Genomic DNA, 27,573 nt, shown 5'->3' on the forward strand with positions numbered 1-27,573 from the left:
TTCATATACATGTGCGTCGTACAGTAACCCAGTGTTTCCCATACACTGATTTATTCAATCTTATTTTACTGTACAGTTGCTCGAAGCTCATGCGCTCAGCCCCAACTTGCCTTGTTTACCAGATCACAAATGAGAGTTAGCTGGTAGCCACCTCACCATCCCTCCACCTTGTTGCCCTCCACAGTGGACTGCTTCCCTGGGAGGAGAGCTGGCAGCAGCTCCTGAGTCTGACCTTCAGTCCACTGCTGTGTCGGCCATTGCAAATGCCCCTGTTGTGGCTGTCACAGTGGGCTGGGGGCCAGCAGCAGTGCCTGCTCTTACCTGTGTAACAGCAGCAACAGAAAGTTTGCTGATCCAGTAGGGAGTCAGGGCTGTTTGGTGTCCTTGAGCTGAAGACTTGTGCTTGTGCTGACTGGAGGTCTGTCTCAGGAGCTACTGCCTGCTCTCCTCCCAGCGAGGTGGTCTGTAGCCACGGGGAGCGAGGCGGAGAACACACTGGGAATCAAAGCTCTCGCTAAAGTTAGCTACATAAACATGAACTTGGCGCCAGTGTTGTGAGTCTATAGCTCCAGTTAGCTGAAGAACATTTTCTCTTTGTCTCTGAAACACTTAGTCCATGTTGGCATGGGTTTATTTTCAGACTGTTTTTCAGATCCTCTTTTTGATAAGTCCGTCTTCCTGTCTTGGGTTGCTTTGCAGTGTAGACAGTTGTTGCCAATGCTGGAGCAGCAACTTTCTCTGCAGGATGCTTCATTGTTGAATCTAGAGTTGTACCGATACGGATACCAGTATCGGAAATGCCTCCGATACTGCCTAAAATGCGGTATCGGCGAGTACAGCCTATGACCAATCTGATACCACGTAATGCCTCACGTCATTACGCATACGCACGCTACAGGCAAATGAAACGGAAACAGAGCGGAGTTTAAAAAGGATTCATATCAAATTATGGCGTTCATTCTACTATTATATATTTATTTCTTAATATTTTACGTAGAGTTTTAGGAGTTGAGACATATCCCATCCATTTTTATTTTACACGCTGGTATCAGATCGGTACTCGGTTATCGGCACATACCTAAGGTTCAGGGATCGGAATCGGTATCAGGAAGGAAAAAGTGGTATCAGTACATCTTTAGTTGAATCAGGCTTTCACTGAAGGGACGGGACTGTGTATCTGCATTCAAAGAACAGCCAATACGAACGTCCTCTGAAATGACCTGTGATTGGCCGAAGTGTCCCATCATGACTCTGAAAACAGAGTCAATAGAAGGTGCAGAAGTCTAATTTTCTTTCAGTATACTTAATTTGCAATAGGTTCAAAGTTTATTATGGATTTTTTGCCCAGTGACACCAGAATGAAACTGCCTACCCCAGATTTAATTTATAACAGTTCATTGTATTTTACTAACTAATCACATTTTGTTTGTAAACTCTTCTTTCCTATCTGGAAAGTAACTGTCAGATAGGTCTGGCCCGGAAAATTATATCACAATATTTTTAGGCTATATCTATATATAAGCAAGTGTTAAAACAAATAAAGAGTGGTAATTTGATAAATTAATATCACTTTACTGTGATACAGCCTTTAAAATTAGGGATAAACACCATTTGTGCCATATCATGATACCACGGTATCCAAAATCAAAGAAGATATATAGTTTCATATCTCGATATATTATCTTCATATTGCCCAGCCGTACTGTCAGATAAACTCTAAGGAGGAGTAAAAAGTACAGTATTTCTCTGAATTAGCAGAGTGGAAGTGTAAATCAGCATAAAATTAAAAAAATGTAATACTCAAGTACAAAAAATCATATTAAGTGCAGTGCATTAGTGCATTACTCAGTTACTTCCCACCACTGCAAACCATGGCTCTCTCTGGTGTATATATACTGTTCATTCTGCTGACTCAGTGGACCTTTAAACAGGTTATTATATTATAGTAACAACAATCAAGCAGCAGTTACTTCAGAGGATGCATAATATGCAACAGAAGGAGGAAAAACAACACTGCCGTACTAAACAATCATACTAAAAAGCTTGAGCATAAAAAATTGTTTTCACTGCCTCGATTCATTTTGTTTCCACAGCTCTGTATCCATTCTCAGTCACTCGCTTACAAAGGCGTCAACAGACAAAGAATGGCTTCCCACTAACTGAGCAGCTCTGACCAAATCCTCAGTATAGATTACGGCTAAAATCCTGTGTATAAAGTGCATTACTGAAATGAAAAAATCCAAACAAAGAAAACTTTTAAAGCTCTATTATCACTGCAGCATACAACATAAAGGTCAAGGGTGACTCGGATGATAAATCGAGCTCAGGCTCGCCGGTCGCAGCGTCTCACAGAGGCTTTTATAGACATAATACATCAGCAGTATATTTCAATCATTAACTGGGCAGCAGTGTCCAGAATGCTTCACCCCACCCTGGCCTTTTTAATGCACTCATACTCCCCTATATTATAGCTCCAGCTCAGTGGAGTGAAAATGTGCTGCAGCGTTGGAACATTCAGTTCGGAGAAGAAAACATGATTTTATACTTTAATCCTCAAATGCATTCATGCACAGAGCCGCTGTTTACGCCTTCATCATCCTAAAACTGAACTAAAAAGCAAGCATGGCTGCAATCATCATTAGGTGCAATACAGTGACAAGCAGAAGAGGAAATGACTCCAGTAAGAACTCACACTACTGCTGCAGAACTATTTACAGCCCAAAATGCCACTGGTGACATTTAGTGTATACACTGAATACAAATGTGTGGAGCTCAGACATCATTCTCACTTATGTGTGAGTAGTGATTGTTTCGTATTTACTTTTCCAAAGCTCTCGTCCCCGTCTCTACAGGAGTACTTAACAATCTACTTTACTATTCCAGTGTTCCAGTGGAGACGGAGAGCTGGAGCTATTCTTGCCGCAGACATGTCTCACGCTGTTTCCCTCACCCATCTTATATTAGAGCTTTCAGCACCTGCGACTTTGAGAGGTCTTAGCTTAAATCCCCCTTAATACTTGTGTGAGAATGCACATCACACAATGATGTTATACACACGGCTGAGGAGTTTTCTCACACCTGTCGTTGTGTGTGTGTGTGTGTGTGTGCGCGCATGTGTGTGTGTGCGTGTTTAATTGTCCCTCTGTCACTTGAGCTCTCTCATGCATGCTCATAAATATATTTCTTAATTATGTGTGTGTGTGTGCACAGGCATTACACCGAGATTAAAATGTATTTTTTACTGGCAAGCATTAATGAAACTTGCTAATAGCACCAGGTCTGTATCATGCTCTGCAACACACACGCACACACACATATAAACCCCCACTAGGGCTATCATTCTGTCATCTCTGCTGCTGTAGAGCTGTTCCATAGGGAGCCTTGAGGCTGACTTATGACCGTCCACACATCGCATTACAGTAGGCCTGTAATGTGTTGCTGAGCAAGAAAATATTAAGCCAAAGGGAAGGAAAAACAATTTCCTGATGTAATACCGGATTGTTATGCATGCTGGATAGATCCAGTGTAGAATTGCATCTGCAGTGAAAGCTTGAGGAAATGAAAAGTCATTAAAAGAACAGTGTGTGGGGTTTAGTGGTATCTAGAGGCGAGGATTGTAGATTGCAACCAGCTGAAACATCTCCCGGTTAGAATTCCTTCAGTCTTCATTGTTCAGGAGGTTTTAACCAGGGGCTTGTTGCTATCCCATCTAAGCTTTCTCCATGGACCTAGTCTCGCTCACCAGACCTTTCTCAAGAAAAGAAAGGTCTGGCTGCGCTGACTCTCACTTTAAGATTGGAGAAAAAAACGCCCCGGCTTAACCTCACACCTAGATACAAAATCCTGCAGGTTACGCCAGGTGTGAAACACACCCTAGGGGGTCGGAGCCAATAGCTGCGGCAGACGAAAGAGTTTGAAAACAATGGGCAGGGGCGCTGCTCCCTGCCGCAGACAGAAGGGTGTGAAACACACCGTAAGAGGCGTTCCTCAGGTATAGATGTTTAGGCTTTCCTATGTTTGGGGTCTTAAGTCATTCTGACCGCTCGTGTGATGACTGACCTTTTCTTTGCAAAGAAAATAAAAACCTTGTCGGCCGGCAGAAGTCTCTATTTCATTATTCACCAGCAGCAGAGAATTTCCACAACACATCCCCGCAAGATCAAGCACTGCAAAAGTTAGTAAAGGACATTTGTCGACTATGACAACCGGAGGTGGTAGGGCGGGACTTCAGCAGGTGGCTCGTTCCGCCCAATGAGAGGCTGATCTATGCAGTGAACTTCCACCCACTCAGACTACCGTGGACCTAAACGTTAAAATATAATGCAGTAGATGACCTTCTGCCTGTGGACGTTCTGGGACAACATCTCAATTGACGCCTGCATGCATTGTGTCTTCAAAATACACTTAGATTTTCATTAGATATGTTCAGTTTTTGAACATTACATGCATGGTCTTTCTCAAAATAAACTTCCTACTTAGGTAAAACACCTGTTTTTACATGTATTTTCTTGAGTTTAGGCAACAAAAGCATGGAGTGTGCGTGTTCTCCCTGTGTCAGCGTGGGTTTCCTCCAGGTACTCCAGCTTCCTCCCACAGTCCAAAGACACACAGGTTAATTGGTGACTGAATTGTCCGTAGGTGTGAATGTGAGTGTTAATGAACAAAAGCACATGGCTACGTTTTGAAAAAATATCATAGTATGGTTGTTACTGATGTCATGTAACATCACAGGACATACGTAGGTTATGTGAAATATGTCACTACCATACCATGCTACACATACTAGCACACTACTTTCTTATTAACATAACACTGAATTTTGGTTTCACACAGGAAACAAACAGCAGGCTCCCAGGTGAAAGTCCAGACTTAGTTTGATCCCTCCACCTCCCCTCCCACCTGCCTTATATGGGCTTTTTTTTATGACTTTAGTTTATTGAGTTTCAAATTTTCAACAACACAAAACCACCTCAAAAGGGAAAAAAAACCTCCCCAAACAACTGCAGGCAGAAAAAAATACAAATGAAATAGGTAAGGACTGACTCATACCAATAGATAGATAAAACAATAAACTGAGGTAAACAGAAATAACGGTATTAGCATGATATGTAAGAAACTTGCTAGAGTCCAACCAAAGCACAGTTAAATGTCCAAAATCATGTCCATGTAATAGTGTCCATATAAATATTTCCTTCCTCTGGTTGCACCATCGTCACATCCACCCTCTTGCACTCATTACAATCCCGACAAGACCTGTACGCACTACTGACAACATGCCTCTGTATGTTTAGTGTTTCAGATGAGATCTGTAACAAAGCTGTGGTATCTGACGAGCGCGGACTGAGAACAGGCTGTATGTGCTCAACTTTTTTTCTGATCTAGATGTTCAGGAGGTTTTAAGCCGGAGCTGAATTATTCACAGAGGTCTCTTCCTCTCCTAAAAAACGAGTCCAGTCTCACTCCGAAGTCGTCAAAATCTGGCACTTGGGCAGTGACTTGGGGCGTTGGAAACCATTAAAAAAGGCGTCCTTTCACATCTGCATGATACGTGGCCAGGTGCCGTTATAGTTTAAGTGCGCCCAGCAGCATCAGGGGGAAATGTGGCGGGACAAGGACGAAAGTTAAGACGGCGAAAGTCCGACTGTGGGTGGATGGGTCCAACAAACACTGACTTTCACCTGAGAGAGCGGTGTTCACGTTCCGTAAGATTCTAAAGCCAAACCCTGTTCTTTTTCCCGAGACATATACTAATCATGTTTTTTGTTGTTGAAGGAAAAGAAACGTCAATTCACAGTACTGTAATGACGTAGTGCTTTTATTTTGAAAGAGACTGTATGTAAACTGTAAATTTCAAGTGAGAACGGAAGCGTATTTTGAAAGACAACAATGCATGTAACAGGCAGAACTTGACACGGCGTCCCAGAACGTCAGCAACCAACACACCCAGGATACCTTGGATGTGTGTGGACGTGGAAAGTCCATGACCGAACGGTGATGTGACGAGGTCAGAGTGAGGATGCGTTGAAACCCCCCCCCAGAATAAAGCAGTTTCACGTAAAAGTGTCAGTGTTTTTCGGATGCTCTTGTCACAGAGGGCTGTTAACTACTTTCGCCAACGTGAAAATGCTCACCCTATCTAGAGTCAGTGTTTTGTCCATTCCGGACTACTGTAGAAACATGGTGAACTCCATGAAGGAGGACCTGCTCCCTATGTAGATATAAACAGCTCATTCTAAGGTAATGAAAACACAATTCTTACTCGCAGATAATTAAAAACCAAAGAAACATACTTATTATATTATATTCCATCTCTGCCAGTATGTCCCCTCCACTTTGAGGCTGCATTCATGACTTTTAGCACATACTGCATCATCTGAATGACAAAATCTGATATAAAGTGTTTGATATTTCCATCACCAGTCCTCAGTGTTGAAAGAAATAGCCTAACTTACAGTTGAAACCCTGCTGGAAAAGTTAGCTCCAGGCTGCAGGAGCAAGACAGAATGTACAAAAAAATGTGCTATCAGAGTGCACGGATCTCTCTCTCTCTCTCTCTCTCTCTCTCTCTCTCTCTCTCTCTCCCTCTCTCTCTGTGCTTCAGTATTAACAGGCTGGATTCTGCCTGAATACCGAGGACATGCGCGCTGAACAGGGGGAGGAGGTGTATCACAGTCTGTCTGCTTCTCATGTTTTCTGTTGACTCAATTATGGTGCGGAACTCTCATTTTCTAATCGCCTGTTCTTGTGGCACGCAGGAAAAGTGAGGATCTGTTTCTCTTTTTACATCCATGACAGTATTTTGACACTTTTGTGTTTAGGAGCTTTTAGTTTCTCACAGAGTCAGTGTTTTATTTTCCTCCTTATTATTAGATTTTTCTAATAATCGATCGCCCCCGCCGCCACCCTGAAGTTCATTGTTATTATCTTGGCCGCCGGGATGGTGGCCTTCATCGGAGCGGTAATCTGCATCATCGCAGCCGTCCACACCGGATCCTCCAGGGCTGCCGCGGCACAACAACAACCAGCATCCGATAATCACTCGCTGTATCCGGACTCGGCGGCGCAGAGCCCCGCTTCAGCGGGCTCCGTGGCCCGGGTCGGATCTCTGGGCGCTCTCCATGGTTCTGAAACGCCCGACTCAGAAGCACCGACCTTCAACATCGGGCTCGGCGGGCTGGACGGGGTCACCGGACTCACCGGGCATGACCCAACGGTCAGTCGGCTCATCTGCACGCCGATCCCCGCAGGGGAGTGCAACCCGAAAAACTTTCAGCAACAAGCGGATGACCCGTCGCTGTACGCCGGGGAGGACTGGGGCTACCTCCGCACCACCGCGGAGGAGCTCCGGCAGACCGTCCTGCAGCAGAAGGACCAGATACTAACAGACCAGCGGACCATCCGGGAGCTGACGGGGAAACTATCCGAGTGTGAGAAGGGGCTGGACGGCAAGAGCAGCAGCAGCAGCGCGGACAGACGCGGGAGCGCCGCGGGGCTGTGGGGGGGCAAAAGCGCGGCTGTGGATGAAGCGCACCTGGAGCGGGTCATGGTGCGGGACAGCCCGGGTTCGACGCCCGACGGTGTCCACTTGCTCACCGTGAGGGCTGTGGACGAGCTGGAGCAGGCTATCACTCAGCTCAAAGACCGCATAGAGAAACTGGAGGTGAGTGGAGTGTGGAGAAGATCACATGAATCATAAATCATCTCCTGCATGCAGCGAACACAGCAGAATTAATCCCAGGGAGCAAAGTGTGTCCCAGGATGGGATTTAAAGGCATAAAAAACAATCTCCCTATTATAACACCCACCTAGACTGGTGTTTCATGGTCTTTGAATATAATAACTCCAGCTCTGGCTACATGTAGCTGCAATAAGTGATGATCAGAGTTGATATCTGTGGCTATATTTGTCTCCTTTTCACTCTTAGAGTCCCCTTCTGGGCACTCATGAGTGGTTTATGAAAGCAAGGCTTTTAAATTTTGAATGAGAACAAGTGAGTTGTCCAAAAAGCTTTGTGTGTGATGTATGATAGTGGAAGCCAGATAAAGGAACAAAACCTCCACCTTTCTGTTGGCACAGGGCTGGGAGATAGGGAGAATATCAAATATCAATGTTTTTGACCAAATACCTCTATTAATATTGCAGCAATATTATGTATTATATTATTATATGACTATTGGTGCTTTAACTAAATATTTACACCATGAGATTTTGAATTATAATGATCAATAATGTGGATATAATGATTAAATGAGCAGAGGCAAATAATAGAACAGACGATATCTCATAGTGCCTATCCCTCCTCACAGCATAATCAATTATCACATGATTCAATTTGAAATGATTTTAATTGCTGATAAGATCAGTATTTAGTGATTTTTTTTTTTTATTTAATTATAACTTGTCCTCTGCCGGTGCCTTTTAATGCCTTTAATTATACATGAATCGATTGCTTTGGCGAGCGCGCTAATCTACCACGCCAGGAAAACAGATTGAAAGTTAAAAGGAAGACAGAGATGTAAAGTGAGGCAGGGAAACAGAGGGGAGAGGAGAGAGGAGAGAGGGGGAGGATGGAGAGGAGAAATGAGGATAAAGGGAAGTGAGGGGGAGAGGAAAGGAGCAGCAGCATGGGGAGGAAGAGGAAGAGGAGGAGGTGGAGGAGAGAGTATAGCAAAGTAACATGAAACGTGCTCTTGTCTGACCAGAATCCGATGATGTATAACCTCATTTTTGGCTAAAGAAACGCCATGCATAATTTATGAGTTGCCTATATTTGTAGAAAGCGCAGACTGAACGTGCCTCTCTGCAGTATAGTACTCCTCGCTCTGTGGTCGCGTCTGTGCGGGTCGTTTTATTTGTAGATTGCACACACTTTGTTTTCCATATCGCCTCTGCCACAGACGCAAACCAAGAATAGAGAAAGGCTGATTAATATTCACGTTTTACATCTTTCAGGAATAAGATGTGGTTTGGTATCACAGATCTGCAGGGTGATGTGTAGTTAACTCTAAAACACAATACCGGAGCCAGTGTGTGTCTTTCACCATCCAAGTCACGTTTCTGTGTAGGAGGAGGTGCTTGGCCTACTTCACAGTGTGGTGTTTACATCAGATCCTGTGTGTGCTGGTGAAACCACCAGTGAGGTCAAATAGCTGACTTGCTATTCTATTTTTCCACCACCATTAGAATCCAGTCACACATTAGCTTCACGCACTGCTATCCAACATTTGGTCAGACCATGTGAGGCAACGTGACATGGCTGCAAATGTGAACGTGAAGTCACTGTAATGGGTTTTCATTTCCAGCATACCTGCACTTGATAGTGTCTGATTGCAGTTTGAGCAGTTAGGATTTTTTTCTTCCTGCAACAGCAGCGACATTTCCATCATAACCAGAGGCTCAGTGGTACCAAGCGCTCTGTAATATCATGCTGATCCAGCTCCAGACTGGAGATCCTTGTCACTGCTCTACCTGTGGCCCAGGCTGAGTGTGAGAGAAGAGTGTGAGGAGCAGTGTTTTCTGTCTTTGACTGATCAATGAAAAATGTTGCTTCTTTTGTTTTCATGCAGTTGTTTTACATTAGGCTGATTAATATGGCAGCATGGATGCGTGTATAGAGAATGTGAAGTTGACGTCACGCTGTGTTAAATTATTTTGGACATGCCTTCTGCCTGTGTCTGCTACAGTGGTCAAAGCGGGCTAGTAAACCGAGCAACTCACTTGCCTGATCAGGCGAGTGGTAAAAAATAATTACACACATGTTTTGTCTTTTTTGTCTGGATCTGATGAGAAGGTAGCGAAGGAGGGGGCCATTTTGCACTTCCTTCTCGTCTCTAATGAGAGCTGCACACTCACGGTACTCAACAACTAACTTAAAGTTACAATGTGTAATTTACGTGTTTATTAGCTAATATCAACTATTGCTTTCTCATAGGCTTAGAATGATTTCTCTATATATACACAGGCAGGGTGCGGTCTGCTGGAGGCTGCCCTCTTGCGTCGCCATATTTGAATACAGTGGCCTAAAGGGACATACGCGCTTCGCCTTTCGCGTTCACCTAGAACTTGCCGTCACTGGAGACGGTTAAGGTGAAGATCAATCCGGGGCGCTTCTGTGTGAACGTGCTTTGTACTTTTATGATTATGTCGCACTTTAAATGTAGGACCACACATATGTTTTGCCCCGTAAGAGGGAAACCACGCCACCAAATAAAAGAAAAAGATCAGATAAGCGAGGACGGGACAAAACGCGAGTGAATATCGGTGTTGCTTATTCCAGGTGGAAAGAACTCCTGAAGGAGAAGGATTTCACAAGGGATGCAGAGGTTGCCTGCTTTCTGCTAGACAGGTAATTCAGTCTGATATTTTAAAATCATTTTGGCTTCATGTTTGCAACTACTTTTCCCTCTCGTCTAAGTCTGAGTGACGGCTACGTTTACGTGCTAACGTTATCCTAGCCTTGGCTAACGTTATCCCAGAGCTACAGCTAAATGGTTAGCCTAGCCTACAGCCTAATCTGTTGATTCCTCTCACGCTGCTGTGAAGGCTGCCACCCTCTCCTGCTCCTCTTCCCATTTGGATAGCTGAGACACACCTCTTCGCCTGGCCGTTCCTGCACCGCCTCTACCCCCTCTTCCCCTTCCTCTCCCTGGTCTTCCTCCTCTCCCTCTCCCTCTTCCTCATCTCTCTGTGGAAGAACACTCTGGAATCGCATATATTATAATCGTACCAACCTATATTTGCCGCACTGTGCTGTAACTATCACATAAAACGTGTTATTTTAGCATTACTGTGCTAATGCTCGTGTTACCAAAACAATTAGAAATAAAACACTCCTAACATATATCTCACAGATAACCTATATCTCACTGGTAAGCTATAACATATCGTAACACGGTTTAGATTCCTAAATAAATATTCACCTCGTTGCTAGATACTCCTGAAAAACTCAAAAAACTCTGCTGTCTGCGCAAGGCTTTTTGTCCTATGAGGCCACCGTCACTTACCCGACGAGAGGGGTGAGTGAGTGAGCGCTGCAATCTAGAATTTGACCGCTGATGTCACTGTTACTCACCATTTTTACACACTGAGGCTTTAACGTCATTGCTCTTATTTGATAACTGCCAATAAGTAAAACACTCGTCTCATCCCAGAGTGTGGGAGCCCTTCTGTTTGCATGTTCTCCCTGTGTCAGTGTGGGTTTCCTCCAGGTGCTCCAGCTTCCTCCCACAGTCCAAAGACATGCAGGTTAATTGGTGACTCTAAATTGTCCGTAGGTGTGAATGTGAGTGTGAATGGTTGTCTGTCTCTATGTGTCAGCCCTGTGATAGTCTGGTGACCTGTCCAGAGTGAACCCTGCCTCTCACCCAGTATCAGCTGGGATAGGCTCCAGCCCCCTGTGATTCCCAGCAGGATAAGCGGTTACAGAAAATGAATGAATGAATGAATGAATAATGATAAGCAAGAAGATTTCAAGGGGAGGAGCTAGGAGATTGTCTGAATGTGCAAATGGGCAAATGAAAAAAGCACTCTATGTCAGTTCCTGCAGACCCCAATGCACTACCTCCAGTCACATACAAAGATATCTATTGTACTGGTTTTACACACCTTTTCATACCTTTTATTCACACCTTGTGATCTTATGTAATTTTAGGATTTTTCTTGTGTCAGTATGTGTGCTGTGTTTTTGTGATTTGTGTCTTTTTTGTCATTATTGCCCCTGCTGCTGAGGACATTTTAAATTTCCCCCTGGGGATTAAATAAAGTATATCTATCTATCTATCTATCTATCTATCTATCTATCTATCTATCTATCTATCTATCTATCTATACCCCAGACACTAGCCATGTTTTCATCAGCCTGTTTAGATGTGCATCTAGAAGTATCGCATCGGAAAATTATGATGGAAACGCCAAAATTCGAATTAAAATCCCCTGATTCGCACAAACTAAAATACACTCGCTATAGCCGGGTTTTGGTTGATTAAAAAAAAATGTTGATTCGCAAAACGGGGGATGGAAACAGTTATGTTGGAATTAAGTCTGACGTAGCGCACCTCTCTCCATGGTGATATATGGAGATTTTTTTATGGTAAAAAACATGACTTTGAGGGCATAAAAATTTATTTTTTTATTAAAACATAAATATAATGTGGCGCCAACTTTTCTTGGTCAGTAGCAGAAAACAGCAGAATGACTGTTGTGAACATCAAGAGTGAAAGAGTGCAGTGGCTATCATTGTATCAGTACTGCGGATAATGAGTATTAAAACTGTTTTAACTAATCAGAATTTATGTGCATTGATTAATCAATATTCTTGACATTAATGCTCCTCATAGCACTTTCACTGTTCAAATGGGCTCTGAAAAAGTGAAACCCATGCATCTCTAATGCTAACATTATTTATTGCTGTGTGGCAGGGATGCATGATCGTGTCTGTACATCATCTGTATCAGCTTTGGCTTTAAAATGAACTATCAGAATTGGCCAACATGCTTTTTCTTAATTTGCACAATGAATATATTACATACATTTAAAAGCATTGCATTTCATGTATCCATCTGCTGGTGGGCCTTCAGGATAAGAGTGTGAATGCATAACATGATGTTGATTCCACTACAGAAGAGACTTGATGATCACTAAAATTTGCTGGGGAAAAATGTTTTTTCGATATTGATATCAGTATCAGTTATCGGTCAGATAAGTTGTTAGATATCAGCATATCAGATATTTGCAAAAAAAATCCAATTATTGTGCATCCCTACTGTGTAGTTCTGACAACATTAGCTACTTTGAAAAAAAAGAGAGAGATTAAGAAATGCCAGCTTCCCTGAAACAGAAATAACAATTAGCCTCCAGTGTTTTGTTGAGCACCTCAAGGACAGAGGAAAGTTGTATGTTGTAAAGCCCTCTGAGGCAAATTCTGATTTTTGATATTTGGCTTTCTAAATAAGACTGAATTGAACTAAAATCAGACCAGCGTCAACAAGATTACAACCTATCACACCAGGTGTTTGCATAGCCATGCTACCTGCTCTGTCAAGCTGTACTTACTGTAGGAAGGTGGTGCTAAGCTAAATGCTAACATCATCATCCAAACATGCTCATAATAAAAATGCTAACACGCTAATGTTTAGCAGGAATACAGTTCATGAAGTTCTCCATTTTAGTTTAGCGTGTTAGCATGCTAACTGAGCTAAAGGTGTGGACACACCAAATCAACATCAAAGAACTAGCGGTGACGAAAGCCAACTGTTGCGTTGTCTACATCGCCTCATGTCGCCCTGTGTCAGTTGCATTTGAACACACGACACGGACTACATCCGATGGCCAAGTGGCACGTACGTTCTGCGCCTGCGTGAGAGAGAGCGGAGTGACAGAGTGGTGCATCCTGTCAGCCGAGGGGTTTCCTGTCTGTGCAGCCGAGCACCGCAGCACCTCCACGGACTATTACATCCAGACGGTCCCGGTGTTTCCTCCGCAGGCTCCACTTCACTCAGCTTCACTCATCATAACCTGAATAACAAACCAGGGCTCAGTGCTCCGGTTGGATCCAAACGGAGAGCCGGGGCTAGCTCAGAGACTAGCGGAGGCTAACTGGCTGTGCTTCCCTCTAGTCATGCTGCGGCTAATGCTCCGCTAGCCGCTACCAGCTAGCTCTGGAGCCTCAGGCTAGCAAGTGGAGCCTGAGGAGGAAGCACCGGTTAGCCCCGGTTTCACTACAGGCAGATTCACTCGCTACAGGGACGAGGGAATAAAACCTAAACAGCCAATCAGAGTATTCTCCTTCACCGGCTAGCTCCGCTGCTGATTCAACATGCTCAATCAGCCGAAAAGCTGCCGACGTCGAAGGGCCGACGGTGCTGGACACACCGCAAAAACTAGGCTGACAGACGCTCACCGACGGCCCGACTTTGACTGACGGCCGACCGTCAGCTTGGTGTGTCAGGGCCTTAACTTAGAACTGAGGCTGATGGGAATGCCAGTAGTTTTAGAAGGTATTTGGTAATAAAATATTGGACAAATCAAAAGTTGAGGGATCATCAAAGTTATTGCAGTTCGTCCGCAGGGAACAAAAATGTATGTACCAGATGTCTTGGCAATCAGTCCAATAACTGTTTAACAGCCCAGTCTGACCCGCAAATGTTGACTCTGATGGTGGCACTAGAGGAAAAGTCAGAGCAGTCATTGTTTGGGTAGCATGAACATTTGTGCAGTTTCATAGCAAACCATCTAATAGTCTTTGAGATATTTCCACTGGGACCAAAGTGGTGAACCAGCCAACTGACAGACTGACACTGTGTGGCTGATACAAATACAAGAGGCACACAGATGTAAGACACAATCAACTTGCCAAGTTAGTGTGAGTTATATGTAGGTAATCAGTGCTGTATTTGATGCCTTAAAACCATAATGATGCCTGCACCCTACTTATGTAAATCTACATTTATTTTGTATTGCAATTTTGATTCTTTTCTGTAGAAATATTTGACATCTGCACATGTAAATACCTGCCTGGGAGCGTAACTCCAGGCTCAATAACAGAACTGTCAAATATGTTTGAGAGACGATCACCAAGACTCAGGAAAGCAAATGCATCATAGTGTGCAGTCCATAGCAAGGTGATTTTAGGGTTCAGATTTAAAAGACTGTATTGAAGATAATGGCATGATACAACTTCCAGGCAAAACCTGACAATACTGACAATTTTGTTGTTGATTTTACCACATTATGTATTCATTCTCGAGATAAATGGGTTTCTAGCAATGACACAGAGTGACAAGTCTTCTGGAAAACATGTTAAAAAGAATAAACTGAAGATTACATTGGAAATTCCATCAATCATGTATCGTTTTTGGGACAAAAATCAATAGCCTAGTTATCATTGTAGAAGCATTTTCCCTCCCTTATCTGTATCATCTCATACAGAGGTGAGCACTGTGCACACATATGGCTTTCATGTATTGTTCTGTACCGTCTGTGTACATGTTCTCTGTATTAATTCCCTCGTGGTGTCTGTGTGTTTCCACTGCACACTGTCAAACAACATGCTCGCTGGATACACTGGACCACGCAGGTTTTCGGAATCTTGCAGCGTCTGTGTTTCCCACATTCCTTCCCCTGGTGGTTTGGGTGTTTATTTCAGTGAACCATTATGCAGCGGAGCCGAGCAATTTGGTGTTGACTGAAATAGTTGATTCTCTTGGCAGCCTTTTCTGACTTGCAATTATTTATTGAGCTGTACTTAATTGAAAAGAAATCCCCGCAGACACGAGATGCTTGAGTTTAAAGAAGATCTGTTCATACCCCAAAATTCCATGTGTGACACTCGGATACAGACGGTTTTGTCATCTTCTCTGTGAAATTCCTTGTCGCAGCGAGAGCTTTAAAGTGCACGCGCTGCTTTAGTCATGCCAGAGACTGTAGAGCGATGTGAAAACATCAACAAATAAAACACAGAATACATCAGAAAAGTCAAAGCAGTGTTGTAAATGCATGAAAAATTTATGGGGGAGCTAAACCTGGGTAAGCTTTGAGATACAATACAAAGGTAAAAACATCAAGTTTAAAGGAGTAGTGCAACATTTTTTAAATATGCTTATTCACTTTTTTAGTGGAGACGTCGATGGGAAGATATTAAGCAGCTCAAGCTGACTTCCGCTTATCTTAGCTTAGCATAAAGACAGGAAACAAGGGGAAACAACTAGCCTGGCTCTGTCCGAAGGTAACAGAATCCACCTACCAGCACCTCTAAAGTTCACTAATCGGCACGTTTCATCTTATTTGGGAAATCCAGAACACAAACCAACAAACAAGAAACAATTGTATAAACAACAATTCATGGATTTTATCAGAGGGAATGTTGAGAAGTACGACATTGCCTCTGATAACAAAGGATTATGTGCAGGACTGTGTCTTGGAGAGTTAAACTTCTAAAACTGGGCTCAGACTACTGGAGAAAAGAATAGAAAGCCTTTATTGTCATTGTACAAAGAATACACAGTGAGATTAGGAGTGCTACATCTGATCAGGTCCCAACACGTCAATGAAACAAACAAGTAAAAAAAAAAATTACATATAAAAATACAACATAATCAGTCATAAAATCGGAAATTAATATTAAAACAAAAATGTAGGCTGTATCAAGCTGTGCTTATTAAATAGAGTATTGCACTAAGACGGAGTGGATTGCAGTATTTTATTAAAAAAAAATAAATAAATAAATAAAAAATATAAATATGTTTTGATTCATCAGCCTGATGGCCCATGGGTAAAAACTGTTTTTTGAGTCTATTTGTGCATAAAATCAAAAGCCATCCAACTGTCAACATGTTTTGCCTGATCGTAAGCTAGATGCACTAACACACACACAAACAATAAGCACCACAGAGAGCCAAGAGCCACTGTGACTTTACACACCGCCGCCATCTTATGAAAGATTTATTCCTGATTCACTCTCCTGACAGAGTTGGAGTTGACCGGTCTGGAACCTTGGTCAGTACCAGTGTTCGGCCCAGTTTATCTTGTAATGTGAGAAGTTTACAGATCAAGTCTGATACCTCCATAACTCCTCACAAGCTCATCCAGGCTGCCACAATGATTTGAAACATGTTTGATATTTAAGATTTGAAATCTTAGATGATTATGGTTATGGTTATGACAATGTCAGTGTAGAGCATAGACGATATGTGTGCTCTACATTGTCCCACTATACAAAAATGAAGCCAAAATAGACCGGATACAGTCGCTGCCATCTTGCAGTGGTGATGTCATTTGGAGCCAGAGTCTATTAGGGATGTCCCGATCCAGCTTTTTCACTTCCGATCCGATACCGATATTACAGCCTTGAGTTTTGGCCGAAGCGCGTATTATACGTATTCACTTATTTTGTTGTCTGTCATGTTAGAAAAGGTTTGATCAAGCATCGAACAAGAACAACTACTTAATTGGGTTAGTTAGAATGATCCACAACAGTTGGTAAGAGAAACTGACCTGTTTATTGTTAACAGGGTTAAATAAACAAACTTTAAACTTGAACATTAACATTAAATAAAAAATATAGCTGGTTTGCGTTGGCCCCTTAATAAATAGAAAATAGATCAACACAAGAAATCTTTAAAATGTCCAACAATGAAATTAAAATAGCAGCAAGACTCCACACACTTGTGCTTTGCCCCCCCAATAAATAAAAAAAAAGATTAACACCACAAGACATTGTTGACATTTACCAAACAATGCAGCCTTTCCTTTTCAATTATTTTAGTAGTGTTTTTGTAGTCCACCCATGGCTCCAATTTCACTAATTGTGCCCAAAACAGTGCCATCAGTGCTCTTTACTTAAACAGTAAGAGTGTAAACCAAATAAAAATATCACTCTCAAAAAACCAGAGCAGAAAACAAATAGTCAGTTAACTAAGTTGACCGCTACTCCTTCTACCCTCCGTGTGTGTGTCTGCCGTCTGCATGCTGGCCTGGTGGATTGATAGTAAGAGCTGGAGCGGATCACTGGAATGGACTGCTTGACTTGCAGCACTGGGCTGGCCAGAAAACCTGGAGCGGATTCCGTGAAAAACTGGATTGGAGTTCTTGGATCGGCATTTTTCCATGCAGTCCGATCCGATGCCCGTTTTTTGCTAGTATCAGTGGCCGACATCCCTAGAGTCTATGCACTAGCGTTCCCTGCGGTCTTGAGTTCCTGCCCAAACACGCATTTGACCAGTCATGAGCAGCACCACCGATCCCGAGCACACCAGTTGGCACTCAGCTGTCAGACATGATGTCACATCCCCATTTCATCGCATCAAATAACTTATTATAACCAAACTTTGCAAAACAAAATAACATTTGAACATTTTACCTAAAATGACAGAAACCATGTTGGCATGTGTTTATCTTTTAGTTTGGCTCATGTCCCATCCACTAACGTGGAGGGGGGCGGGGCTTATGATCTATACTGCAGCCAGCCACAAGGGGGCGATCGGGATGTTTTGGCTTCACTTTTGGGGAGCTGTCATGTCGTCCATCTTTATTATACACTCGTTACGTTAGCTAGCATAATACTGTTGACAGATATTAAAACTGAGAGTTAAAATTTCACCTCCAGTTTTATGCTGAAGAGGAGATGACCCGGGCTAACTACACCTCTCAAATAGTTTTCTCATCCAGACCCGTCTAACCTTCTGCTTTTGTTTTCCTCGATACAATGCATTGTTAATATGACAGTGAGTTGTAGCACTAAGTCAGTGTCTGTTTTGCTGACATCTGCTCCCCCATGAGATCATGTGAGGTGGTGCATTCATGCTCCCTCCGGCATAATAATCTTAATAATATCCTGTAGTGTGTGATACATTCAAGCGCCAACCTCCAGAGCTGAAAAATGAAGGCAACGCGGAAGTGCCAAGAACTGCAGTTCCTTGAATGTCCACTTGAGGCTGGCTGCAAAAGTGTTTACAGCCTGATACAAAAAACGGTCTGCCCTCTATAGCTAATTTCATAACGTTCGTGACAACTGTACAGGGGATGACTTTTTACATAACTGACTCATTAACATTTTATGAAGGCTTAAAGTTATGCATAATTAAGGGTGGGGCTGCTTGAGTGACAGGCCGCTGTCTGAGTCATATCCACCCCTCGCTCATCCACAGCTCTGTCCTCTTATCTGAATATGGTCAAGATGACGGCTGCCAGACTCGTGGCTTCATATCAGCAGTCCACAAACCATTGTGTGACGTCCATTATTTTATACGGTCTATGGATGCACCATTATTTTCAGATCTTGTAGTGTGTGCATGTTTGAGATTAAAGAGAATCTGTAAAGTGTCTCCTTCTCCTGCGTGATGCAACCTGATTTCAAATTTGTTAGGATTTTAAAACTCCTGCAGTCTGAGTCCGGCTTTAAAGGACGAAACATTAACCACAGCTTAGTGAAACCTTATTAAATCAGCCCCTAGCTGTGTCCCCAGACGTGATGTGATGTCTCAGCAAACTCAATTATTAATTGGGTGTAATAACTTTCCCTGCATAGGCATGCAGCTGACATACTGTTGAGAATCCCTGCTGTGGTAGTAAATACACCATATGACCACAACTGTAAATGTGTTTTATCGTCGCAGCAAGTGCAGAGAGCTCTTTACAATATTTGACTGTCAAACCCACACTGTGAACTAGTTTCCATCCACTGTCTCCCTCCTCTGCAGTCAGACATTGGCCCGTTTCCTCACAACCAGACGGACAGCGGCATGTCAGGAGCGCCAGAGGAAGGCGGGATGTCTGGCGGCCCAAACAGGTTGGCCGATCCCGGGCACAGAGCTGGTGCTGACAGGCCCTGGAGGATGGAAGACTTGGAGGGAGAGCTGGAGAAGAAAGTGGAGCTGCTGGAGAAAGAGAGAAAAGCCCTGAGGCTAGAGACAGAGAAGCACAGGCAAGACATCGACCGCGGCATCAATAAACTCCACCACCGAATCTCAGGACTGGAGGCAGGTAGGTATCAACAGAGAGGAGGAGAAGAGAGGGTGTGTTTATTTGCATGTGTAAATGAAAATCTAATAAAGAAGTATACAAAATAAAGAGCGGAACGATATGTGACAGAGATGAATCACTTTCATGATGACTCAAGTCAGTAATGATGAGAAATAATGTGGCATAAAAGTTACCTCAGATGTTTCATTTTTGTTTTATTCCTAATCAGATCATGCCATGGGGTTTCTTTATGATGAATAAATTATGCTTAACTTCTGTTAAAGAAAAAAAGATCAGAAAGACTATGAAATTCATGCCCTGCTTTAAAAATCTGATCAGATGTTTTGATGTGAAGAAAGTGCAGATACAGTATGTGGAGAAAAAAAAGCAGGAAATCTATTTGATCCTCTTGCCAGATAGATGACTTAATTGCATTCCCTATCACTTCTTTAGCGTCCTTATTCATGCTCTGCGTCTGCTGTCCCAGGTGTCTCAGGGCATTCTTTCCCAGAGGGCTACAGGCTGTCCTTCCCAACTCGGACGAACTACATGTACGCTGTTGTGAAACACGCCATCCCAGCGCTGAGGGCCTTCACCATCTGCCTGTGGCTGCGGCCAGCAGAGGGAGGAATCGGGACTCCTCTGTCGTACGCTGTTCCCGAGCAACCCAACGAAGTGGTGCTGCTGCAAGGTCTGCATACCCCAGCTGAGCTGCTCATCAATGACAAGGTACTGCATCAGTCAACAGCCTGGGATTTCTACTGCGTGTGTACACTGACCTGAACACTGCTGCTGTGTTATTGATTTTATGTCATAGTGTGTGGGTCATGTTTCAAACTATTTATTGATCAGAATCTTAACATGTTTTATTGAGTAGTCACAAAGTTTTCACAGTCTATAGACAGTCCATGTGTGTATATACACATCAGCCACTTTATTAGGTACACCTTGCTACTACCAGGTTGGACCCCTTCTTAATTCTTGGTGGCATAGATTCAACAAGGTGCTAGAAACATTCCTCAGAGATTTTGGTCCATTATGACTGTGGAGGCCATTGGAGTACAGTGAACTCATTGTGACATGGTGCGTTATCCTGCTGGAAGTAGCCATCAGAAGATGGGTACACTGTGGTCATAAAGGGATGGACACGCTCAGCAACAATACTCAGGTAGGCTGTGGTGTTTAAACCATGCTCAGTTGGTACTAAGAAAATCTCCCCCACACCATTACACCACCACCACCACCAGCAGCAGCCTGAAGCGTTGATACAAGGCAGGATGGATCCATGCTTCCATCTGAATGTGGTTTTTCCAATCTTCTATTGTCCAGTTTTGGTGAGAAAACCCGTGTGAACTGTAGCCTCAGTTTCCTGTTGTTAGCTGACAGGAGTGGCACCTGGTGTGGTCTTCTGCTGCTGTAGCCCATCTGCTTCAAGGTTGGACAAGGTGTTGTTGCCTCAGAGATGCTCTTCTGCACACCTTGGTTGGAACCAGTGCTTATTTGACTTCCTGTTGCCTTTCTATCATCTTGAACCAGTCTGGCCATTCTCCTCTGACCTCTGGCATCAACAAGGCATTTTGGCTCACTGGATATTTCCTCTTTTTGGGACCATCCTCTGTAAACCCTAGAGATGGTTGTGCTGAAAATCCCGTCTGGCACCAACAACCATGCCACGTTCAAAGTCACTTAAATCACCTTTCTTCATCATTCTGATGCTCAGTGTGAACTTCAGCAGCTCGTCTTCACCATGTCTACATGACTAAATGCATTGAGCTGCTGCCACGTGATTGGCTGATTAGCTATTTGCGTTAACGAGCAGTTGAACAGGTGTACCTAATAAAGTGGCTGGTGAGTGTATATGGATACTTTTTATATGGACATACCTTTATGCGTATTTGCAAATGCCATTATTACAGAATACTGACTCTATATTTGTAGTAGTACATTCTGTATAGTTACTTTAGGAAACTGATAAACTTGTATCTCACATACAGAGGACTTACTTTTGTTGCTAACTTTCCCTTAATAGAAATAATGATGGATACATAGTGTGTGAGAGACGTGACGGCAATCGATGTGAATATCTTTGTTCTTTAGTCATTTATCATCACCACGGTTTCACTCCTGCTCTCTACAAGGCTCACCCACTTTTTGAAGTGTTACCAGTTGTATTTCTTGGCTTGATTAGAATTTTAATGTGTATTATAAAAGAAGTATTGCAGTGTATTAGCATACAAATAAGTAGAAGACATCATGTGAAAGAGCCAATTTAGCAGACAAGCTAAATAGCCTCATTCATGTGTTTAAATTGCAAAGTAATGTACCACCTTGACAGCGCGGCAGGGTGGTGGAGTGCAGTGCAGTGGCTTCAGGTATAATTCAATGAAGTCATTATGGTAATAGATGCCTGGAGGAAAAGTTCTGTGTCCTTGGAGGTAGCAGGATGTCTTTGGGACTGAGGGAACACTTTATAACAGCCAAGTGAAGAGACGAGGGAGAAATAAGATGTCAGAGTGATGTCAGAGTGCTGTACATGGTCTAGGAATGTCTTCGTCATCTGAGCTGTCCTTTTGCTGTCCCATTCCCAGGTGGCGCAGTTGCCTCTGAACCTCTCCAGAGGCAGCTGGCAACACATCTGTGTGAGCTGGAGCCAGAAGGGAGGCGCCTGGCAGGCCTACCAGGGGGGAAAGCTGAGGGGCGAGGGTCACGCACTGGCAGCCGGACATCACATCAGACCTGGAGGAGCGCTCATACTGGGGCAGGAGCAGGTGAGTGCATGAATGAGAGAGTGAAACACTGAATGAATTAGGTTTTCACTGATTAGAGGCGAGTAAGACTTACTTCAAAAGAAATCTAATTTGGTATGCCCTTCAGACTGCTGACTACAGAGCTGCAAGCAAATAAGAGTTTACAACCCGCTGCAGCTGAGGGTCTATTCACTTCCCGACTTCTCTGTGAGTTGTAAATAAAAGTAGTAAATAAAAGCCTGAAACACTCTGAGAGCCTTGGTGAAAGTAAGACACGGTAAATCTACAAATTCAATTGAGGTTGGAGTGTGCTGCCGGCCAGCGTGTTGAAGTGGTGTGCTGTGTAGCAGTGTTTGTGGACAAGGTGTGTGTGTGTGCATAATGGTCATGAGCAGCAAGGTTAACAGCCTCGGGGACCCTCATTCAAAGCCAAAAGAACCCTCTCTTATGGAGCCTTTGTTCATGAATCCTGCATTCATACTGGTCACTTTTTATCACATCATCTTCCCACAAGCAAGTCCACAGTCTCGCCCGCAGCAGCAAAGCAGTGGAAGCTGAGCCTGTGTGGAAGCAGAAGTGCTTCTCTCCTCAACCACTTCCCTCTTCTCTCTCTCCAGGATTCCCTTGGTGGAGGATTTGACTCATCCCAGGCTCTGGTCGGAGAGTTGTCCCAGGTGGGTCTCTGGGACCGGGTCCTGTCTTCCAACCAGGTTGCCAGCTTGGCCCGCTGCGGCAAAGTAACCCAGGGCAGCGTGGCCCCCTGGACCGAGAACGGAGTTGAGGTTCACGGCGGAGCAACCAAGGACCCGGGGGAGCCTTGTAGTAAACACAACAGGAGTTCTCAATGACCGATGGGGGAAGGGGAAGTGAAGGAAAGACGGGCGAAGGGAGGGGTGAAGTTGTAGCCTTTTCAAGAAGGTAGGATTCTGCGCCAGGATTTTTAAACAACTCTACATGGACTGACAAGTATGTAAAAAATGAAAAATTATGGTTAATATCTATATGACTTATGTCGAGGCTTTGCAGTTACTTCACACATCTGATGCCATCATGGAGGGCCCTGGAAAATGTGCAATACAAGTAAAAAATATGTAAAGTGTAAAAAAGTAAGCTCCTCTTCGCTTTGTTAGCAAACTAGCTAGCAGCCTAATTAGTGAAAGCAACAAATGTGAATACTAGCAAACAGCTGAACCTTCTGCAAGTTACTAATGAGTGAGTAAATGTAAAAGCACAGACGACACAACACAGTGAGGGTTAGCTTAGCAAAACTCGTATGATTAGCTCGCTAACAAATTATCATTATCTAATCTGGAAAATATGCTTATTAGCTTGATGAGACGAACACTCGCATGTTTGCAAATTATATGAAGCTACTGTCAGAGCAGCCAGCTAATTTAGCTTAGCATGAAGACTTAAAATGAGGAAACCGCTAGCGTGGCTCTGTTTAAAGTGACAAAATCCATTGACCAACATTTCTAAAGCCCACTAATTAACATAGAGTGTCTTGTTTGTTTAACACAGTGGTTCCCAACTGGTGAGTCTTGGTCCCAACGTGGGTTGCGGGTCCGCTCTGAATGGACCACAAGTGACAAATGTGTTAAGTTTGTAAAAAACAGACTTTATTTTCAAATCCAGTGATTTTCCGGCACAGAGCTTTTATTTTGAAGTGTCGTTTAATAACTAGTAAATAACCAACAGCTACTTAACAGAGACAGCAAACTAGCTCAATGGCATGGCCAAATTCTAGTATAATGCTGAATTAAACTGGGTGGACCTTGAAGTAATGACTGAGGACAAATCTGGACCCAGTGGCTGGACCAGTTGGGAAGCACTGGTTCAATGTATACAAAAACCAAAGTGTAGGAACGTTTAGTCATTTGTGCCGTTGAACGATGACAATATTCTTAAGCCCCTTTCACACTGCCAGATTTTCGGCGAATGTTGGGCCGTTTTGCCGGCAAGCTGCAAGCGTTTAGACACACAGAGCCGGATTGGCGAGTTGATCCAAGGTGCCCAATTTTCCACCTCGTAGGGTAGACATATTGGCGGAACCTTTTTGGTTTGAAAAGAACAAGGCGGCCTTCAGCCACGGGAGGGACTGTTAATGACTTGTGGGAGGAGCTGTTGATGACGCAGCACGTGCGACCCAGTGGCGGTGGATAAACAGGAAACAGCTGATAGCAGGAATTAGCGAGCAGCTAGTAGCAAGAGGGAAACACAAACCTGACAGACGCTGTAAAGATGAGCAACTGGGGAGACAAGGAATTGCGCGCCCTCCTTGTCCTCACAAACGAAGAGGCCATTAACTGTCAGATGACGGGGACGGTGAAGAACGGGCTGACTTATGAGAGAATCGTGGCTTCCCTCCCACGTCACTGTTTACGTCACACGCTGAGCTACACGTTTTGTTACTTGCTCACGCCCCCCATTGCCCCGAAAAAGGCGCATTCTGTATAAACAAAAGTAGGTAGGCGGCATTTTGCTGCACTCCCCGATTTTGTTTTTATACTGCCAATGCTGAAAGAAGACTGATTGGGCTTTCCTGCAAATTTGCACAACTCCTATCTAAAAAGGGCTTTTGCTAAATGCAGAGCATCAGGCACTGTCTATACATACACAGAGATTTCTGAAAAGAGTTTTTGTTCCCCCTCGGTTTTAAAACTTGTTCCACCATCTGCTGGTTCAACTGGGTTTCTGGCAGACTTTAAATTGTGTCCCGGTGGACTAAATAACACTGGGCGCTGCAGATGGCTTCATTCATCCATAAAGGGTTGTAGCAATACGAAGTTAAAATGTGAAGTAGTCATTACACAAAGTAATCTTATCAAAACATGAGTAAACCAGTGAGTATTGAGGACAAAACTGGTGGTCGGTATCACGTCTGGCGTATGCTCATCACACAGGGGGCATGCACAAATTCAGGAGAGGATGTCATTGTTTCCCAAATGCTCCATTTTACACGTCCGCACAGATACAAAGTAACCAGAGTTTGGAAAAATCTGCACCTAAGAAGGTATTTTTAAAATAAACTTCATTTTAGTGACCTATAATTCTGTTTGCGTGTGGACAGGTGGCCGAAATGCAAAAGGAAAATATCTGCTTACAAAAATATCTTAATACTTGTAGACATTTGGACAAAGTTATGCTAGCTGTTGCCAGCCTTTATGCTCAGCTAAGCTAGCCAGCTGCTAATAGTAGCTTCATACTTGGTGTACATACATGTGAGTGATATCAATCTTCTTGTCAACCTCTCAATGAGAACGCCAACAAGTGTACGTCCCAACTTTTCCTTGATCAGATCAATTGAGATGTCATTTAACAACTAAAACTGTGCAAATGGCCTCTGACTATTTATTCTGTTGAGGCCGCCGCACTGGAGAAATACAGTAAGTTGTTCTGCTGAAGCTGAAGAGCTGCTGACCTCCACTATGGCTGCCAGAAGTTGTGTAAAGCCAGCTGAAATCCCTCCATGAGTGCAGCAGGGTCAGAGTGGAGTTAATTAAGGGCTGCGACAGCTTTAGAGTTGGGAGTCAAGGTAAGGTGATGAAAAGTGTGAACGAAAGTGGGGGGAATGTTAAGTAGATGGCAGCGAGGGGTAGATGATGAAAGAGAAAGGAAAGAGGGAGGACGGGGGAAAATAGATAGATTGGACACTTCTAAGGAGCGATGCTTCATTGTTTTCACCTCTGCATGATGTATTCATATACCTGTAATGTCTTGCCACTGCACTGTGCAGCTCACAAGTTTCACAAAAGAGGACAGTGCCTCCTGCGCCCGAGGCTGGCGGGAGGCTGTGTCTGTGTTTGTCTTTTAAGGCCTGACGGTCTCTGAAGTTACTCAACAAATCCAAAACAAGAAGTCTTACTCCCTAAGGAAATCACCACCACAAGCTGAAAGTTACTCTTTTTGGGGGCATTTTACACTTTTCTGACAAGCCTTTGCCCCATTTATGTCATCCAGTGCAAATTTAGAAAATCAAGGTCAAAGCATGTGAGCTCTGATCGAGGAAATCTGTCTCAGATGGCCAGTTTTGGCTTCATCTTGTAGCACACTTTAGGCTTGTTTGAGATGAGCCAGCCCAACGCAGACCTGATTGCATTGCATGATGGTTAGTCATTTTGTCAGACTTGCTCTGGAGACTCAACCAGCATGAGGCATGGAAATCCACTGGGACAAAAACGGATACAGTTTTGAGAGCGAGCCGCTGCAGTTTGTCTCCACGAGCTGCAGAAGCAAAATACTTGAAGGGAAACAACTTGCCAGTAGATTGAGCTGAGCGCTAATTGGGAGTTTTACCGCATGCTGTTGATTTCCAACTGGCTCCAAAAAAGCTTTACCTCAACACTCACAATTAAAAGATGACACTTCCATTGTAAGTTTTCATTATTACCTACGTTGAGGAGGTTATGTTTTTGGTTTGGTTTGTTTGATGTCAGCAAGTTTACAGAAAAACTACTGGCCTGATTTTAATGGAACTTGGTGGAAGCACAGGCCAAGGAAGAGCTCGTTAAACTTTGGAGCAGACCAGAGTCACGAGCGGATACACTTTCAGTAACATTGCAAGATAATGCATCTGGCCTTGGTTGAGGTCTGCACTCTCTAAGTGCCCCTCTGGTTCCACAGTGCTTTTCTCCATGACCTTAAAGGTTCAGTGTGTAGGATTTAGTTGTATAATAGCAGTGAAGTTGCAGATTGCAACCAACTGAAGCTCCTCCCGTGAAGGAGAACTATGGTGGCCGACACATAAACAGGGACGGCCCTATCGAGAGCCAGTGTTTGATTGGTCTGTTCTGGGCTACTGTAGAAACAACATGGCGGACTGCAAGGGAGAGGACCTGCTCCAAATGTGGGTATAAATGGCTCATTTTAAGGTAACAAAAAACACAATTATTACTTTCAGGTGATTTAACACTAAAGATGACATAGTCCTGACCACATTTCCCCCATTTTAGCCTCACTCCACTGGCTGCCCATACACTGTAGGATTCATTTTAAAATTCTTTTATTTGCTTTGAAATCCCTAAATGGTCTTGCCCCGTCCTACCTCTCTGAGCTGCTGCATACGTATTCACCTCCCCGCTCTCTCAGGTCAGCTGATCAGCTGCTCCTAAGTGTGCCAAAAACTAAGCACAAGCTCAGAGGGGGCCGTGCTTTCACTGTGGCAGCTCCTAAAATGTGGAACGATCTGCCTCTGCACATGAGACAGGCGTCTTCTCTGTCTATTTTTAAATCTCTTCTTAAAACCCATCTCTTCTCCCTGGCCTTTGACACCCTGTAAGACGTTGGTTTTATTTTGTTTTATTGTTTGTTTTTATTGTATAGCTGTTATTTTTTACAAATGTTTTATGTCTCTTAATTTATTTTACTTTCA

The 27,573-nt window shown here is 43.6% G+C and overlaps 1 protein-coding gene across 1 annotated transcript; it reads left to right on the forward strand.

Moving 5' to 3' along the window:
• Window positions 1–6,886: 6,886 nt before the first annotated feature.
• Window positions 6,887–23,270, forward strand: cbx6b (chromobox homolog 6b; the record flags this gene model as incomplete). The annotated part of the gene is made up of 5 exons (XM_049562496.1): window positions 6,887–7,660; window positions 19,194–19,476; window positions 19,943–20,184; window positions 22,044–22,223; window positions 22,820–23,270. Coding segments are annotated over 5 exons (1,710 nt in total), but the record flags the coding sequence as incomplete, so codon positions are not given.
• Window positions 23,271–27,573: the final 4,303 nt, after the last annotated feature.

Source organism: Epinephelus fuscoguttatus, linkage group LG19, assembly GCF_011397635.1.
Source record: "Epinephelus fuscoguttatus linkage group LG19, E.fuscoguttatus.final_Chr_v1".
NCBI lineage: Eukaryota > Metazoa > Chordata > Actinopteri > Perciformes > Serranidae > Epinephelus > Epinephelus fuscoguttatus.